Below are 17,526 nucleotides of genomic sequence, written 5' to 3' on the forward strand. Positions count from 1 at the left end.
CAGAGGGTTGGAGGAGGAAAGCAGAGACAGAGAGACAGAGAATACTCCCATCCACTGGTTCACTCCCCAGATACCCACAGCAGCCAGGGCTGGGCCAGGGCAAAGCTGGGAGCTGGGGATTCAATGCGCGTCTTCCATGTGGATGTCAGGGACCCAATCACTTGAGCCATTACCACTTCTTCCCAGTGTGTGCACTAGTAGGAATGTGCAAATTGAACCCAGTTATTCCAATACAGGGCATAGATATCTTAACTGACATTACAACAGCTAGGGCAAAAACCAGCACTTATGATTATTTGACTCTGAAAATTATTTGAAAGAACTAAAACAAAGTGATTCTCCACATGCAGTTATCCAACAAATTGTGATGAAGATTTTCGACTGTGAGTACATTTGTAGGCTTTGAGTTGGGTTGACATGGAGATGGCCATCCATGTTGCTTTTTGGAATAACAGTCTCATAAATGTCTTCTAAATTTATTTCCATTGACAGTGCAGCCCAGTGTATGACTCACCATCCAGAGATATGCCCGGGGTAATGATGGAAGTTGCTACCAGTTCTTGAGCAGTCAGTACATGCTGGGCACTTTAATAACATTGCTTTATCTTACAGGCATTTCTGGTTATTCGACATTAAAATGTTTCATCCTTTTATGATTTCATCACATTGGAAGGCATTAACTAGCAGTGTTCAATACCCAATTTGAAATTAGTTTTGAGGAAATAAATCATGGAGGTATATCATTTGGGGAGGTGGAGGAAGGAGAAGGGTGAAGGGGCTTTCTTGGCATCAGTCTGAAAAAAACGTCCAGGATGGGTCTTTTGTTAGAGTCTGCCTGAACTGCAACACTTGAAATGCTCAGGGAAAAGAAAAAATATTCCAGAAAATTCACACTCTGAGGCTTTGCTGCTGGCATCCTGGGCTGTGCCTGGAGTGTGTAAGGTGGTGTACGAACGGCGTTCGTGCCCCTGTGTGGGTGTTCCTGCTGAGAGCCAGAAGTGGTAAGCCAGACATGTGGCTCGTGTCTTGTGAAAAGCAGCCCTTCATACGGAGACACCAAACCTTGTCAGCTTTGTGAAAAATACAAAATCTGCTTCCTCCCCATTCGTCCACACCCAGTCCCTCACAATAACATTTAAAAACATCGTTGTGGGCTCCCTCACCATAAAACCAGGCGGAGCTGTTTACCTGCCCGTTGATGCTCTGTCTCTCTGATAACTGTGCCACGAGGCTGGGAACTGCCATCTCTACGTAACCTCCCACTTACCTGCCTCCTGGAGTTTTAATAGAACACTTAGTGCAGAGGGTACTGAATGTTCCCAGACTCCAAAAATACCCAGACATCTCTGTGTGCTCCATTCAACTTCCTATCTATTTTGAGACGAAAACTGTAATTTGGTGCTCCTACACTTAGAACTTCAAATCCAGCTCGGAGGCAGTTCCTGTAACTGCCTGCTTTGCAGGCTTAGCTCGCCTTTTAAGAATTGATTTATCTGCCTCTTGGCTGTATTAAGAACCCCGTCTTCTCCCGGCTCTTGGCACTAGGGACATTATTGTGGGTCTGTTTCCTTTGGGCCACGCAAGTGACATCAACACTATCTTACAGAAACAGTGTTTTCAGTTGGACAGAAAAATCTTTAAGCCCACATGAGTTTTGACAATTTGACACAGGTATTCCTGTCTCAAAGAAAAACCCAGTCTGTTGGCGCTCAAGGAGTCATTCATCCTGCCTCAGAAGGAAACGGGTCACACAGTGCGGCCACCTGTTAGGCTGACTGATTTTTCAGAGCTGCTCTTCTCTGTTGGCAAAGGCCACTGACATTTCCCTGCAGCCACAGGGCTTGGCAGGGGAGAGGATGGGAGGGTGGTTGGCGATTTTGAGCACACTGGGAGGCAGGTGTCCCACTTTTCATCTCTACTTTCCACTGATTAATTGGTTGGCCTTGAGAAGTTAATTAAAATCTGCCAAATGGGGATAAGAATGGAGAGATTTTTACCTTGCAGGAAGGTCAGCAGGATTAACAGTACCCACATGAGGAGCTCCTTTGGTTGCCTGGTGATAGGTAATGTGTGTTGAAATAATTAATTGCAACGAAAACACCAGACTTCCCAAACCTTTGTCTCAAATCAACCCAGGAAGGGCCCACAAAGCTCCGTGTCCACCGGCCACAGCTTGGATGGGCCCATCCAGAGCCTGGCCATTGCCCGAGCTGCTTCTACTTTAGAGTTCTTGGGGAAGTTCTGCAGAACTCTACCCAGGACTCCCCCTAGAAACCTGCTGGTGGAGTGCCCATTTATTGAGTAGATGCGTGGAGAGGTGCTCATTGTCTGGGATGTTTTTACGTTGGCATTGAAGCTGATGACAGAGGAACTCTAAAGGTTGTGGAGCTCACAGCACTGTGTGTTTTCCACTCCCAACCTCCCCGTTCTTCCTCCTTCCTCTCACCAACTCTATATACAAATCATCAGCCGTGGTCAAAGTCTTATGGGAGAAGAAAGGAGACCCTGTGGTTGGTTCAGGATAAGATTTGGAATGTTGAGTGGTGAATATTGAAAACTGGTTAAGGCAGGCTATGGACCTAGACTATTGATCCCAGCTGGGCATGTGACCTTGACATGGGAGAAGGGAGCGTGTTGGTTATTCAGCTCCTCCAAGCTTTAGTTTCCTCCCCTAAATGTCTGAAGGTATAATGTCTACCCTTTTAGGTTGGTATAATTTTTTTTTAAGATAATGTTTTCTTAGTTTTACCAAAAGAGCAGAGCCTAATATAAAACTGCTTGTTCTCTACCTTGTAAGGGAGTGCAGTTCCAGGGAACACGAGTGAGAGACAAGGGGAGTGAGGCAGGGAAGAAGGAAGGTCTAGTATGAAAATGTGTGTCAGAGTCGGGCACCCATTGTTCTAATTACTGCTTCTTCTGGGGCTGTTCTCCAAGAAGCTGTAGGAACTGATCTCAAGACATCTATCCAAGGAGACAAAGCTTACTTTGTGAGGTGTTAACCCCTGCACATGCTGGGCTTTGCATACATTTTGCCAGGCAGGATTCTGCAGCTTTCTATTCGTTGGCATCAGCAGAGAGGCCAGTAGTGAGAGCTGAGAATTATGGCATATGGGCAGGAGGTAAGACTTTATTGGATTATGCCAAGGTGAAACCACTTAGAACTAAGATATGCTATGCCTACAAGGGGAAGATGAAACAAGAAGTGGAGCCAAGAAGATTTGAATGTATAAGAGCTGCTTGTTATAATCAATAAAGCATTAGATACGCTTCTTGGCATAAGGAATGGTTTAATGGATGTTCGCTGTCATTACTGATGACCAGGCAAGCAGTAGAGATGATCAAGAGTAGACTAAAATAGAGTTTAAGAAGAGAGAAGGGAGTTTTTGACTTGGCCTAACTCCTTGGAGACTTGCTTCTAATATTATATATACGCTAGTTCGTTGTATTCAGAAGTCTCTATGGCAACCACTTTTATCACTGGAAGCTAAGTACCTCTGAATAGAAACGCTCACACATGAGTGCATACTCAGAAAAATGGGTATCTGAGGCTTTCCTTATTTTACAAGAATTCTAAATTTTCTTGGCAGGCTAATTTGAATCTCAAAAGAGAAGGGCATTCACTAGATGTCTACTATGTGTCAAGTTCTCTGCTTTTCAAAACAGCCCTGTGCAGTTGGCACCCTCCCTGTTTCACTGTTGAGGGAAACAGAAAGTGGAGAGGATTAAAGAACGTGCCCAGTGTCACAGAGCTTCCTAAAGATGTCTATTTCCAGAGAACCAGTACTTTCACCTGAATTCTGTGGGAAAGTGTTACTGATGAGTGCGCATTTTGAAGTGTTTTTATTAAAGCATCTGAATTGAAGAGATCTACAAAGTCACAAAGTCTGGAGTTCAATACATAATAAGAAATGATTTACAAGATGAATCTGGACAGTTTAGTTGTAGGTAAGAGCCTTACCTCTGGGGAAAAATGAGATTATGTTGACATTGTGACTCGAGGGGGTAGTATAGGCAGTTCAGCTCGGTTTTCCCAGTGAAGTCATCAGATCTTCAGAAAGAATTGCTATCCAAGGGTGATGCTTCGTAAAGACAGAGCTTCTCTTGAAAATACTCATAGGTAGCACCAGTCCCCCGGTAGGAGAACTCGTAGGTATTTTTGGAGTCTGGTCTGAGCCAAGTCTTTACATCTTTAGCAAAACCTCATAACAACACTCTATAACGTGGGCATGTGAGTGTGCATTTACAGCTACAGTGCAGACAGGCTGGGGTATTTGGCCAAAAACCTAGTCAGTGGTGGGGTTCGATTTCAATCTGGGTGTTCTGTGTAGTAGTTAACTATTGCTGGGGAAGCCCTCCTGAACCCTTTCTCCTCAAAGAGTGTTCTAAGGCCAGTAGCATCCACATCTCCTGCAAGTTTCTTCCAAATGCTGACTCTCGGGCCCCACCCCAGACCGACTGAATCAAGCCTTAGTTGATTTGTGTCCACATTAAAGTTTGTGGAGCTCATCTCTAAGCCATTTCTCTCATACACATTGGAAATAGGCTGAAGGATCACCAGCCATGGGCTTCCATTAGGCTTCTTGTCTGTCGAAGGTTCTGCCCGGTGGAGAACAGGCCCAGGCACAACCATTTCTCCTGGACACTCATGGAACAGGCATCTACTAGGTTGACTTAATTTTAGACATAGCATCCCAGTTGGTTTCCATGATAGTATGCAGTTCTGTTTTTTGAGAGCCCAGCTATATGAAAACACTTTGCAAAAGTATCTAAGCTTTACTTATTCATTCCAAAAAGCATTCATGAAGGCTCATCATGCCCTCAAAGAATTCACAATCTACCACAGAGATAGGCCAGTAAGCAGAGCTTTCTAATGTAGAAAGGAGGGTGCTCCTAGTTAGAAGGCCTGGGATTCTCAATTAGCACAAAGGGGTGCCAACTTGCTGCAAAGTCATTGGTTATTATCATTTCCATACCTTACCTTTTTTTTCTGCCGGCAGCAGGAACAGGATGAAACCAGTCTACAGGTGCCATCTGGGATTGCAGAGCCCATCTCAAAGTGTGGTGACCTTGATGTCGTCTTTGAATATAGAGCCGTGAGCCAGAAACTCACAGTCACGGTTGTGAGAGCACAGGGTCTCCCGGATAAGGACCGAAGTGGTGTGAACTCCTGGCAAGTTCACACGGTGCTGCTGCCTAGTAAGAAACAGAGGGGCAGGACGAGCATACAGCGAGGGCCCAACCCCATCTTCAAGGAGAAGGTCACCTTCACCAAGCTGGAGCCCAGAGATGTGGCTGGCTGTGCTGTCCGCTTCCGCCTGTACGCTGCCCACAAGATGACCCGAGAGAGAATGATGGGAGAGAAATTATTCCATCTCAGCCACCTGCACCCAGAAGGGGAAATGAAAGTGACTCTGGTTCTGGAGCCAAGAAGTAATATAAGTGTGAGTATGTTAAATGGTGCCGCTAATGACACTGTGTGCTCGAAGACCTGGGGTTGTCAACCCTTGATTGAGTACACGCAGCCTGTGGAGTCATAGACCTTGATTTAATTTTCCATTTGGGCTCTCCTTATTGTTAAAAGCCATGCTTTGCACTTCATGGTCAGTGGGTCTTTCATGCTTGTCTCCCTGATAACCTGATGGATGTATTCCCTGTCCACTTTAGCCAATGACAGCAGTGTGGTCCAGAACACCAGGACAGGTACTTGGTCTTCTGGTCAGTGGATACGTGGTGCTACTCCTTTCACCCCTGGTGTGTGTTGGGATTAATCTCTGAGATGGGATTCTCAAGGCAAGGTTCTTGGCAGTAGGCTAGTGCATGCTACAGGAGCAACCCCACACCCCAGCGACTTCTGAGACTTTTCTTTAATATAACTGGAACCTCCCTCCCCTATGAAATGCCCTATTCCTCTGGCTGCTCCAGTTTCAAAGAGAGACATGGTAGCTTGTATGTCCAACAAGATGGTCAGGGTGCTATTGCTGTGGGTTATATGTCATTAGTGTGAGAATCTCCTTTTAAGAAACCATGTAAAAAAATCCATCTGGGGCTATTGGGCCAATCATTCATTCATTCAGGATATTTACTGTCAAGCACTAGGTGGATAAAGCAAGTGCATGAGAACTAACCAGGTGATTGCTCATGGAGCGCTTACAGTCAAACTGTAATGGGAGGTCAGAGGAGAGAGAGAGGCTGCTGTTTAGAGGGCTCAGAGAAGGTTTCTCTGAGATGGTAACAGAACTTAGAAGTGACAAGTGATGGAGGGGGATTCCAGCAGAGGGACTGGTACCTGCAAGTGTCGGGAGGTGGGAAGGAGCTCGTTATGTTTGAAGAAGACAGGGAGACAGAAAGGCTGGAGCAGAGTAGATCCATTCACTTGAATTTTTTTAAGATTGATTTACTTATTTGAAAGAGTTTCAGAGAGAAAAGAAGAGACACAGAAAGAGGGAGAGAGCTTCCATCCACTGATTCACTCTCCAAATGGCCTCAATGGCTGGAGCTAGGCCAGTCCAAAGCCAGGAGTCAGGCATTTCATCTGGGTCTCCCACGTGGGTGCAGGAGCCCAAGCACTTGGGCCATCTTCTACTGCTCTCCCAGCTGCATTAGCAGGGAGCTGGGTTGGAAGTAGAACAGCTGGGAATGGAACCGGTACCCATATGGGATGCTGGCATTGCAGGCTACAGCTTTACCAGCTACACGATAGCACCAGCCCCAATCCAGTTGAATCTCTAGTGTTATCTCAAAATCAACCTCTCCAAACTTGTAATTCTCAGTTTTGCCTCCCTGAATCGGCTGCAGCCTTCCCATCTTGCCTAGGGCAGTTTTATCCTTCCAGTTGCTGTGGTCAAAAATCTTTAAAGTCATTGGTGACTTCTCTTTGGTCCACCTGAGATCACATTAGCTGTATCTTCACATGCACCCAGAACCTGGGTCTCATCCGCGTCCTTGAAGTCACCTCCTGCCAGTGGTCTTCCTGCTTCTGTCTTTGATCCCTGCGTATTATCTCCAGCATGGGCACCTGAACAAGCCTTTTAAGGCATCAGCCAGATCATGCCTCACCTCTGCTCAAATCCTTCTCTTTTTCTTACGTTCTGAGTCACATAGCTCTGAGACCAGGGAAAACAGAAGATCCAGGAGGTTGGAGGGGTCCTGCTCTATAAAGCACAGGAAGAGGTACAAGCAACTTCAAAAAAGTTCATGGGAAAATTGAATTAAAAGATCATTTTATTTTGGTGCAAAAAGTTTTGAAATCCATGCACATTGGGGATTGCCCAAAAGTTCAAGGGAAATGTGTATCTTAAAAAAATCATGCATGGATTTCAAACAGTTTTTGCACCCAAATCAACTTTCAGTTCTATTTCCCACCAACTCTTTGAAGTCCCCTGATATGATCGTACCCATATATCTGCACCAGGCCCTCTACCATGTGCTGGAGACAAAGAATTGAATGGGAAGAATGAGCCAGCATGAAGGAGCTTTCAAGGTTCTTTTATTCCTCAGTTACTTTTCACCGGGCATTAGGCTGGGCATTGTGGACTGAGCCTGAGAAGCCACAATCCCTTATGCGCTGTGGACTGGGAGATTGATTTGGACTTGGAATTTGATGGCCAAGGCAGGCAGTACAGTGGCGGGTACCTCTGTGGAAACACAAAGGTGGGTCTGGTCCTTACCCCATGGGAACAAACGTTCCATTGTTGGATTTTTATCTTTTAGGCAGCAGGGGCTGTAAGGTACCTCTGCAAACCACCTAGCCCTGTTGTTTACCAGTTGGGTTGCATGGAACCCTAAAGACGCCCAGGGTGTGGAAGCTAGGGACCTTTCCCCCACATGTTTGGGATATCTAATTCCTTCGCTTGGTTTGCTTTGTTGGGTTCCTAATAAGACATCTGAGGAAATGATTTCAGCTGTGGAGCAGAATGACTGAAGCAAAGTCCAGTGCATTTGTGGCTGGTGGAGGAGATGGCGTTCCAGGGATGTGGGCTGGCTTACTCCAGCCAGGCCAAGACCCACTGTGGCTCCTCAGTGAGAATGCATGTCCCTGTGAGCTTTGTTTTCTTCCCTTCCATGTGCCTGGTGCATGAAAGAGAGCGCTCAGGAAAGGCGTGTGTGTGCCTGAATAATCATGACGGCTTGGGCTCTCACCTGGCTCCTGTTAGTCACTAAGATCCAAAATCCACGTGTCCACGTGCTGAAAAAGTGCTCATTTTCCATGTAGTTCAGGTAGCATCTGACAAAACAACCTTGAGCAGTAGAAGTAGGGGCCAAATGTTCCACATGGTGTTGGAGGCCTGGCAGTCATCTCTTTGATAAGACAAAACACCCCTGTGTGGCCACATTCATCAAGAAGCTGCAAAGAACAGAAGTTCTGGGTTCCTGGAAATTCATCGGCCCAAATTACACAGAAAGAAATCTCGGTCTCTGTTAAAAGTATTACTAGCTCTCCATGTATCTTAGAGGGTTTGATTTACACCAGCAATAACATCTTTGTCTGTTTTGTCTTTAGAGAGGAAATATTGAATGGAGACAGCTCTTGGAACAAATATGTCAGCTAATCAGGCAGGAGATCTCATCCTTGACCGTGTTCCCTGGGCCCATTGTAATTCACACTGAGTGTGCCCTTAGTAATCTTTGGCAGTCATCGAGATCGGGTCCCAGTTTCAGCAAACATAATATGGGCTTTCTCTAAAAGTGAGGGGTGCGGTGTGGCCAATGAGTTCTTTGTTGTTCTTCCCCTCCAGGGTGGAGAGTCTCCGCTCAGCCCTTCTGCAGCTTCTCACCGTGACAGTGCCCCATCCACACAGTTGCTGGCTCACGGAGGGGCACCAGAGCTGCTGGTGGGGCTGTCGTACAATGCCACAACAGGGCGACTAGCTGTGGAGATGATCAAAGGCAGCCATTTCCGAAACCTCGCCCTTCACCGAGCGCCTGGTAAGTGTGTGTCTGCTCCCCTAGCCCTGGTCCTTTCAAATAGAAGGCCATGTGTCCTTTCACTTTAGGCCTTTTTATTTTTTTTCAACTATTAAAAGGATCTTGGTATGTCCTAGGCAAGCATTCACAAAGCTATCCCTCTGGGTTTCATAATGGCTTCCAGTTTAATTAGACTGAATACTGCTTCAATATCTAGATGCATCGTCACACAAAATAGACTGACTTATGTGTCTGTTGTTTAAGGGAAAATTAAGATGTCTTTGCAACAACATAATGTGTGTGGGCAATTAATATCTGCTAATACGTCCCAGGCCTTCAATGTTAAAGAGGCAGAGCTCCAACTTTGGAGTGAGGCAGATCTGGGATTGAAGTGTGACTATACTCCTTACCCACTCACTTTGATCCTGTGTAATTTAACCAACTTTTCTAAACCCCAGTTAACTCACCTGGAAAGCAGCAGATATTAGTCCCCTCTCTCATGGTTTTTTTTTTTTTGGGGGGGGGCTTAAACTGAATTAATTTATGTAAAGTGTTTAGCTCATAGCACACAGTGAACCTATGAGAAATGTTAGTGGTTACAGTGGTGATGGAGAAGGAGGTGGGGGAGGAAGATCCGGGGCAAAAGGCCAACCCACCAGGGAAATCAGCACTTGTGAGATCCCTGCTGGAGAAAGGTACCCAAGATCCAACCTCCTTGACTGTAGCCAGGGTTCAAGAAGCCAGAGTCATAATGCTGCTGCCTCCATCTGCCTCAATGGCCTCTCAGCATCCAGGAACTTAGAGATTAAGCATTAGAATAATGCCACTGAAAAATTAGCTCATCGTTTCAGTGATTTTGCTTGTCAGTACAAAAGCTTGAAGAGGGGTAAGAAGGTGGTTTCTGCCTCACTTGTGACTTCTGAACCTCATGAATATATGCATCTAGTCCTAGGAACCTGTTTTGTATTAGAAAGCTAACTGCAAGAGAGTCTGAACAATGTTGGAGTGGAAGACAAAGCATCCTACCTATCACTGTGCCCAAGTCTTGTGGAAAGACAAAAGTCAGTACAAATATAATAGCTGACAAGTTGAAAGAGCCATGGAATCTGGCTTCACAGCCAGGCTAAGCAACTAAAACCAAATCTGGGTTCCCATTCTTTTGTCCTTAACTGTGCTGTACTGACAAAGCCTCTTTTGCAAGTAGGCGTCTCATCAGCCAAACTGTGTTAAAGCCACTGGAGCAAGTTAATGAGGAAAGCCCAGCACTTTGGGTAACAGAATAGACCAGGTGCATAAACAATCCCATATTAACACTGAGATCCAGGTGAGAGCAATTGAGAATACATAATAGAAGCTGATTATTAATTGCACAGCTAGAGTCTCTCTGCTAGATACAGCTTTGTTTTCCAAAATAGATCTGAATTTACTAAAGATAGGTGGATGCATTTCTTCTTTAGAGCCTTTTCCATCTCTTTTCCTGCCTTCCTGAGATTTGGTAAGAGCTAAGCAATTTTTTTTTAGAAAGATGGTGGAGAAGCAGAGAGTAATGGGGATATGGATCACACGGGCATGGCCTGTTCAAGTCCGTGCCGGCAAGTTTTCCTCTGTAGGTTGGGTGGTATCAGGCAGTGTGGGGAGAAGTACAGCAGGCTGGCCTAGAAAGCATCTGCTGAAAGCCAAAAGAATCAAGGTGTGATTCAGGCTCTAACCACTTACTAGCTGGGAGTCGCTAAACTGTTCTGAACCCTCAGTTCTGAATAACTACTTTGTAGGTAAGAATAATACATAGAAGGGGGGGTGGTATTATTTTATCTTCATAATTACCTACATGAAAAGCAAACATGCCAAAGAGGAAATTCTTATAATGAATACTTCAAACTGAAGAGGAAGAAAAAGGCAAGTCCTAATTTGCAAATTGATTTTATTCCAGAGGTTTGAGCCAGTGTGGCATTCAGGACACGATTTGTCATTGGCGTATTGTTGCCATCTAACTCAAAATGTACCTGACATTCTGTCTCTTTGTCACCAAAGTAATAAAAAAACAATTCTACTGTGAGGCTATTAATTAAAGCAGAAGCCCAGTAGTGAAGACAACAACTTTTTTGTGTCTGTGCATTGCTGATACTTGAGGAAAAGCCGCTTTAATTAGGAGGGAAGGGAAGGTAGAAGGTTCCTTTGTGGTGCTTCTGGAAATAGACCTCCTGGTACTCTCAAGGGCCTTAGGTAGGGTTGGCCTCAGACTTTCATTATACCCGACTTTGTTATGGTACTAGCAATACTGGGATGGTTGTCAGGCAAGCTTAGGATACAGTTTTAAGAGTAAAGAGAGAGAAAGGATGGGGGATCAAGAGTTTTACAAGGTAACTGGGCAGAGATGGAAGAAAGAGGGGGAGAAGGAGGAGGGATGCAAGCAGAAGCTGAATGAGGCCATGAGTGGGCTGTGGTGGAGGAAGCGTGCCAAGGGCCATCCTAGAGGGAAGGCCGGTGACGCAGCTCTCTGTGTCAGAGTTGGTCACACAGAGCTGCCTGTGAGGGCACAGCCACGCACACAGAACTAGTCTGAGGCTATTTCAAAGGTTCACAAAAGGTGGGATTAACAGATAAGTTTATTTTGAAATCTGTGCATACAAGGAGTCTTCAGAAAGCTCATGGAAAATGCACATTATGAAAAATTCTGCATGGATTTCAACATATTTTGCACCAAAACAAACCTCTCTTTTTTAAAATTTAGCTTTATTTATTTGAAAAGTATATTATTTTAAAGAATACACACACACACACAGCAGAAAGGGGGTGGGAGATCTTCTGTGTCCATTGGTTCACTTCCCAAATGCCCAAGCATTGAGGGTTAAGCTAGGCTGAAGCCAGGAGCATGGCACTCAAAAGCAGGTGGCTGGGACCCAAGTACTTGACCCTGCTGCCTCCAGGGGTGTGCAGTAGTATCAGGAAGCCAGAACTGGAAGTAGAGTAGGCTCTCTGATATGAGGTGTGAGCATCCCAAGTATTGTATTAACCAATGTGCCAAATATCTACTCCAGTTTATCTTTAAGTCCCATTATCCACAAACTTTCTGAAGTCCCTTGTCTGAGCAAGGGTCATAGAAACTGTGCTTGAGACACTCAGCTCAGGTGCAGGTACTTCCTTGGTAAAATGGGGACATCATTCCTGCCTTCCAGGGTGGTGACAATCCTGGAAAGAAAGGTTCTTAGGGAGTATGGAAGGATAATACATTGGAATGTATATTGGGATCATATCTCCTCTAGAATGTTTTTAAAGTTTTATGTCCTCCTAGTTGGGATCTTTGGCCTCCAAGTATACAGTGAAACAAAAGATACCTTTGGAATCACCCACTTGATATAGGCAGGTGATTGTCCTGGTATTTTAAGCTTTACCTTTCTTTTTTTTCTAAAGATTTATTTATTTATTTATTTGAAAGGCAGAATTACAGCGAGAGAGAGAGAAAGAGAGAGAGAGAGAGAGATCTTCCATCCACTGGTTCCAAAGCTAGGAGCCAAGAGCTTCTTCCAGTTCTCCCATGTGTGTGGCAGGGGCCCAAGCACTTGAGCCATCTTCCACTGCTTTCCCAGGCCATAGCAGAGAGCTGGATCAGAAGTGGAGCAGCCCTGACTCAAACCAGCGCCCTATGGGATGTCAGCCTATCAGGTGGCGGCTTTACCTGTTATGCCACAATGGTGGCCCTGGTGGGCAAGCTTTTCTTACTAGGCAACATAGTGGAGTTGGACAAATAGTAGATGAAGGTCCTCTCTCTACTAGGGTCTTACAAGAGATAAGCCAATGAGATATATGACCCCTCCTACTATCCCAAATTAATTCTGTGCTGAAATCTTGGGAGAGAGGGCTGTATTAGGCAAGGTTTTCCGTGATGGGCAGGAGCCAGTGGGAGCAGTTATAGAGATGGGAATGTTCACCAGCACCAACTGGTGTCTCCACTGCACAGAACATCACCAGAAGGCTGTCTGTGCCACATGGTGGTGGTGATGCAGAGAATACATTCTTGTTGGGAATGTAACGTGGGACAGCCACTTTGGGGAAAGACCTGGAAGTTTCCTGTACAGCTAACCATGCACTGAGAATCCAGCAGTTGTGTTCTTATAGGCCTTAACAATAGTTAAAAGAAACATAGACCTACATGAAAATGTTCAGAGAAGCTTTATTAACAATGGCAAAAACTTAAAAAAGTCCTGTTACTCCATAGGAGAATGAATAAATTGAGATATATTTGTATGATGGAATACTGTTCAGCAAGGAAAACAAATACAGGTGGAAGAAACTAAAAAGCTGAGTACCTACTGCATGATTGCATTGATAGGAAGTTCTAGAGTTGGCAGAACTCAGCTATCTGGGAAAGCAGCCGAGGGGTGATGTCCTCAGCAGTGGTTTGGTGCCAGGATGTACTGGGTAGGGGCAGGAGGCAATGAGCTGAGTGTGAGGGAAATGTTCTATGTCTTCAAGGGGGTGTGGGTTAAATGAATGGACACATTTATCAAGACACACTGGATGGTACTAAACATTGAGCATTTCGTGCCATGTCAGTTTTACCTTTAAAAAGACTCACAACAATGAACTCCAGTTGGCAAAATGCATGCTGATATGCTTAGGAGTGAAGAGAAAAGATGGCTACGACTAAAGTGGATTGATGGACAAATAGGTTCACAGATATGTGGACAAGTGAAAGGAGCAAAATACAACAACTTAAGAATTAAGGTGGTGGATATGTGGGTAGACCTTGCCTGACTGCTTCAGTTGTTCTGTAGATTTGAAACATAATTTGGAGTAAGGAAACATGGTAATCTAGTCTGCAGTAGGATATCTGGGTCAAATGGGTAAAATAAGAGTATTTGATATTTGTGGTTGGCCATACATTTTTTTAAAAATAGGATGATATCGCAAGATCCAGTCCTATTCCACTGGCCGTATTTTGGGTCGGATGCATAGGGCAACAAGCATCCAAGCCTGTATTGTTCTATATTGTTCTCCATCAACTACATCCATCCCAGGAGAAGGTATGTATCTGGGGATTTTTTTTTTTTATTTCAAACTGTAACCTTTTGCCCTACTCATCTGACATACATAGAAACATATTTTGTTTTTCTCTTAAATATTGTAATTATAAATAATATATAAATAACAGGAGCATATGTTAAGCTGGTTGCTATGATTTGATGTTGGTCTGTGTGTTCCCCAAGGGTTATATTTTAAAGGTCCCCAAAGTCTTTTGTTAACGAGTTAATGGATTAAGGGTGGAAATTTAATCCAGATCTGGATCCTCAGGGGAGGCCTTTGGGAAGTGATTGGATTGGATTAGGTTGCTGGGGTGGAGCCCCATGATGGAGCCATGATGGCTTTCTAAGGAGAGACCACACGGACATGTATGTACACACTCCCCATCTCTCTCTGCTGCCTGGCTTTCCACCCTGCTCTGCTCATACTCTGCCTTCCACCACCCTCATCAGTCGAGATAATGGAGTCACCCAGTACTGGACCGTGTTCTTCCAGAACATGAGCCACCACACACCGTCTTCCTGCATAAGTAGCTCCTCTCAGTCATTTGTGATAGTGACGAGGGCATTTTGTAAAGTGAAATAAGCCAGACACAGAAACATGAGTATTGCACAGTGTCACTCATGTGCGTCTAAAAACAGTTGATCTCATGTAATTAGAGAGTATAATGGCAGTCATGAGAGGCTGGGATGGTGGAAGGGAAAGAGTGATGGGGAGATGTTGTTCAGAGGAAACGTAATTACAGTCAGGCAGAAGGAATAAATTTTAAGAGACCTATTGTGCAGCAAAGGGACTATATTGAATAATACATTGTAGTCTTGAAAATTATGAAGAGTGAATGTCATATGCTATCATCACAAAAATTTTAACTGAGATAATTCATTGTTTTATTTAGCCAGATTTAGCCATTCTGTAATGTATAAGGATACTTCAAAAGGTCTGTGGAAAGTGACATTAAAAGATATTTATTTTGATAGAAAACTTTTTGAAATCCATATGCACGAAGAGTCTTCAAACATTCATAAAAATGTGTATTATGAAAAAACTATGCATGGGTTTCAATATTTTTGCACCAAAAATACTTAATTCCATTTTCCATGAAATTCTGGAAATATCTTTGTGTACTGTAGGTGTACTGCAAAACATCATATGGGGACTGGCACTGTGGCACTGTGGCATAGTGAGTAAAGCTGCCACCTGCAGTGCCGGCATCCCATATGGGCTCCAGTTCAGGTCCTGGGAGCTCCACTTCCGATCCAGCTCCCTGTTATAGCCTGGAAAAGCAGTGGAAGATGCACCCTGCAGCCACGTGAGAGACCCGCAGGAGGCTCCTCTTCAGATCCATGTGGCTCCAGCCATTGCAGCCATTTGGGGAGTGAACCAGTGGATGGAAGACTTCCCCTCCCCCCTCCCTCCCTCCCTCTCCCTGGCCCCCTCTCTCTCCCTGCCTCTGCCTCTCTGTAACTCTGCCTTTCAAATAAATAAATAAATCTTTAAAAAACATCATATGGTCATGATCCAAATATACAGTGTTGTCAATTTTACAAAATGGCATAGGCTAGTCTACAAATCTTCTATGGTGGCAGAAGATTGTCTCCAGGTCTGTCCATGACCCACGGTCCAAGTGCAAAAGCAGTACACAGGGTCAATAGGCTTCTGAAATCCTAATGCGCATTTAAAATACTTTTGGAAAAATTAGAATTAACAATTTAGAAAACATTATCTTTTGAATGTGGATTCATGCAAAAGCAATTGAATAACAATTTAGCAACTCTATTCTGTTCTTATCCGTAGACCTGCTATCCAATTACTGCATGGCCTCAACATTTGATTTAACCTCTCTGAATTTCATTTCCTTCTCTATTAAATGAGATTAAGAAGCGAAAGCTATGGATACATGTGCTATTCTGTTGGCAGGTTCTGCTTCTGCCTTTTACCTTTGCTGTGTCTCCTTCTACAATGTGTTGCTGCCTTGTGTGTACATACACACAGAATGGGCCTTGTCAAAAGCTGTCATTAAAGTGTCCCCTCCAGTTAGAAACAACAAGTCCTCTCGCGTCTCAGCGTGTGCATGATTAGCCACACGTGATAATTACATTGCAAATGATAATACTTAGCAGCAGCAGCATATTAACCTTGTTAGGCACTCACAATAGCAGACTAGAGGAAAGACAAAAAAAAAAAAAAAAAAAGCAAACCAAGCTGCCTTGTGTTGAGTAGGATACAGAAGAAACACTCAAGGAAAATGATCACATTTGGGTCATAGCAACCTTCTTGTAAAACCTCGGTCCACTTATCAGGGAAAAAGCAATGTATCTGTAGCCACTGTGTACTTAGATATGAATGTGTAGCACTAACTTACTGAGTACGTATGTGATGTTCCACTGCTACATGAGGTCATTTAATTCTCAATACATCAGAGTGAGAAAATCTTAAAAGCAAAAAAGAAAAAGAAAAAGAAAGGTACCATGGTATCTGAATAATATCTTAATCAATATGTTTTTTGAAGACTTATTTTATTTATTTGAAAGGCAGAGTTACAGAGACAAAGCGAAACTTCAATAAATATGTTTAAAAAAATTACAAGGACAGATTTCTTAACAGCAATGATAGAGGCCAGAGACAATGGTATGATAATAGCAAAGTTGTGCAAGAAAAACATTCGATTTAGTATTTTGTTCTCTGAGTGGAGGGAAAATAAAGACATTTCCTCACAAAAGTTGGAAAGGGTTTATCCCTGAAAGAACTAATAAATAATGTATTTCAGGCAGAAAGAAGTTGAAATTAGAAGGCAGTAATGAGATGCAAGAAAGAATAATGAGCCAAAACGTTGGTAAACATATAAGTAAATATAAGCCTACAGGGACTGCATGCAGCAAAAACAGCGACTGTAATAAAAATGACTAATATTGAAAGTACATGGGGGCCAGCGCTGTGGTGTAGCGGGTAAAGCTGCCGCCTGCAGTGCTGGCATCCCATATGGGCACCGGTTCAAGTCCCAGCTGCCCCACTTCAGATCCAGCTCTCTGCTATGGCCTGGGAAAGCGGTAGAAGATGGCCCAAGTCCTTGGGCCCCTGCACCCGCATGGGAGACCAGAAAGAAGCTCCTGGCTCCTGGCTTCAGATCGGCACAGCTCTGGCCATTGCAGCCAGTTGGGGAGTGGACCAGCTGATGGAAGACCTTTCTCTCTTTCTCTGCCTCTGCCCAAAGAAAGACAGTAGAGGGCTGGCACTGTGGCATAGCGGGTTAAAGCCCCAGCCTGCAGCACCAGCATCCCATATGGAAGCTGGTTCGAGTCCTGGCTGCTCCTCTTCCAATCCAGCTCTCTGCTATGGCCTGGGAAAGCAGCAGAAGATGGTCCAAGTCCTTGGGCCCCTGCACCTGTGTGGGAGACTCGGGAGAAGCTCCTGGCTCCTGGATTCAGATCAGCTCAGTTCTGGCTCTGGCTGATGTGGTCATTTGGAAAGTGAACCAGCAGATGGAAGACCTCTCTCTGGCTTTACCTCTCTCTCTAACTCTGTCTTTCAAATAAATAAAATAAATCTTAAAAAAGAAAGTACAACAACAAAATGTAAATAAAATTCTAGCAGAGATAACAT

General features: G+C 44.3%; 1 protein-coding gene across 1 annotated transcript in view; it reads left to right on the plus strand.

Annotated features, from left to right (window-relative positions):
* The window catches only part of SYT16 (synaptotagmin 16), a 131,595-nt gene that overhangs the window by 101,559 nt on the left and 12,510 nt on the right, over nucleotides 1-17,526 (plus strand). Inside the window, exons 4-5 of the mRNA XM_062181556.1 lie at nucleotides 5,001-5,441; nucleotides 8,736-8,925. Of these exons, the coding sequence (XP_062037540.1) occupies nucleotides 5,001-5,441; nucleotides 8,736-8,925 (631 nt within the window). The remainder of the gene's footprint in view (nucleotides 1-5,000; nucleotides 5,442-8,735; nucleotides 8,926-17,526) is intronic.

This window comes from Lepus europaeus, chromosome 22, assembly GCF_033115175.1.
Source record: "Lepus europaeus isolate LE1 chromosome 22, mLepTim1.pri, whole genome shotgun sequence".
Lineage (NCBI taxonomy): Eukaryota > Metazoa > Chordata > Mammalia > Lagomorpha > Leporidae > Lepus > Lepus europaeus.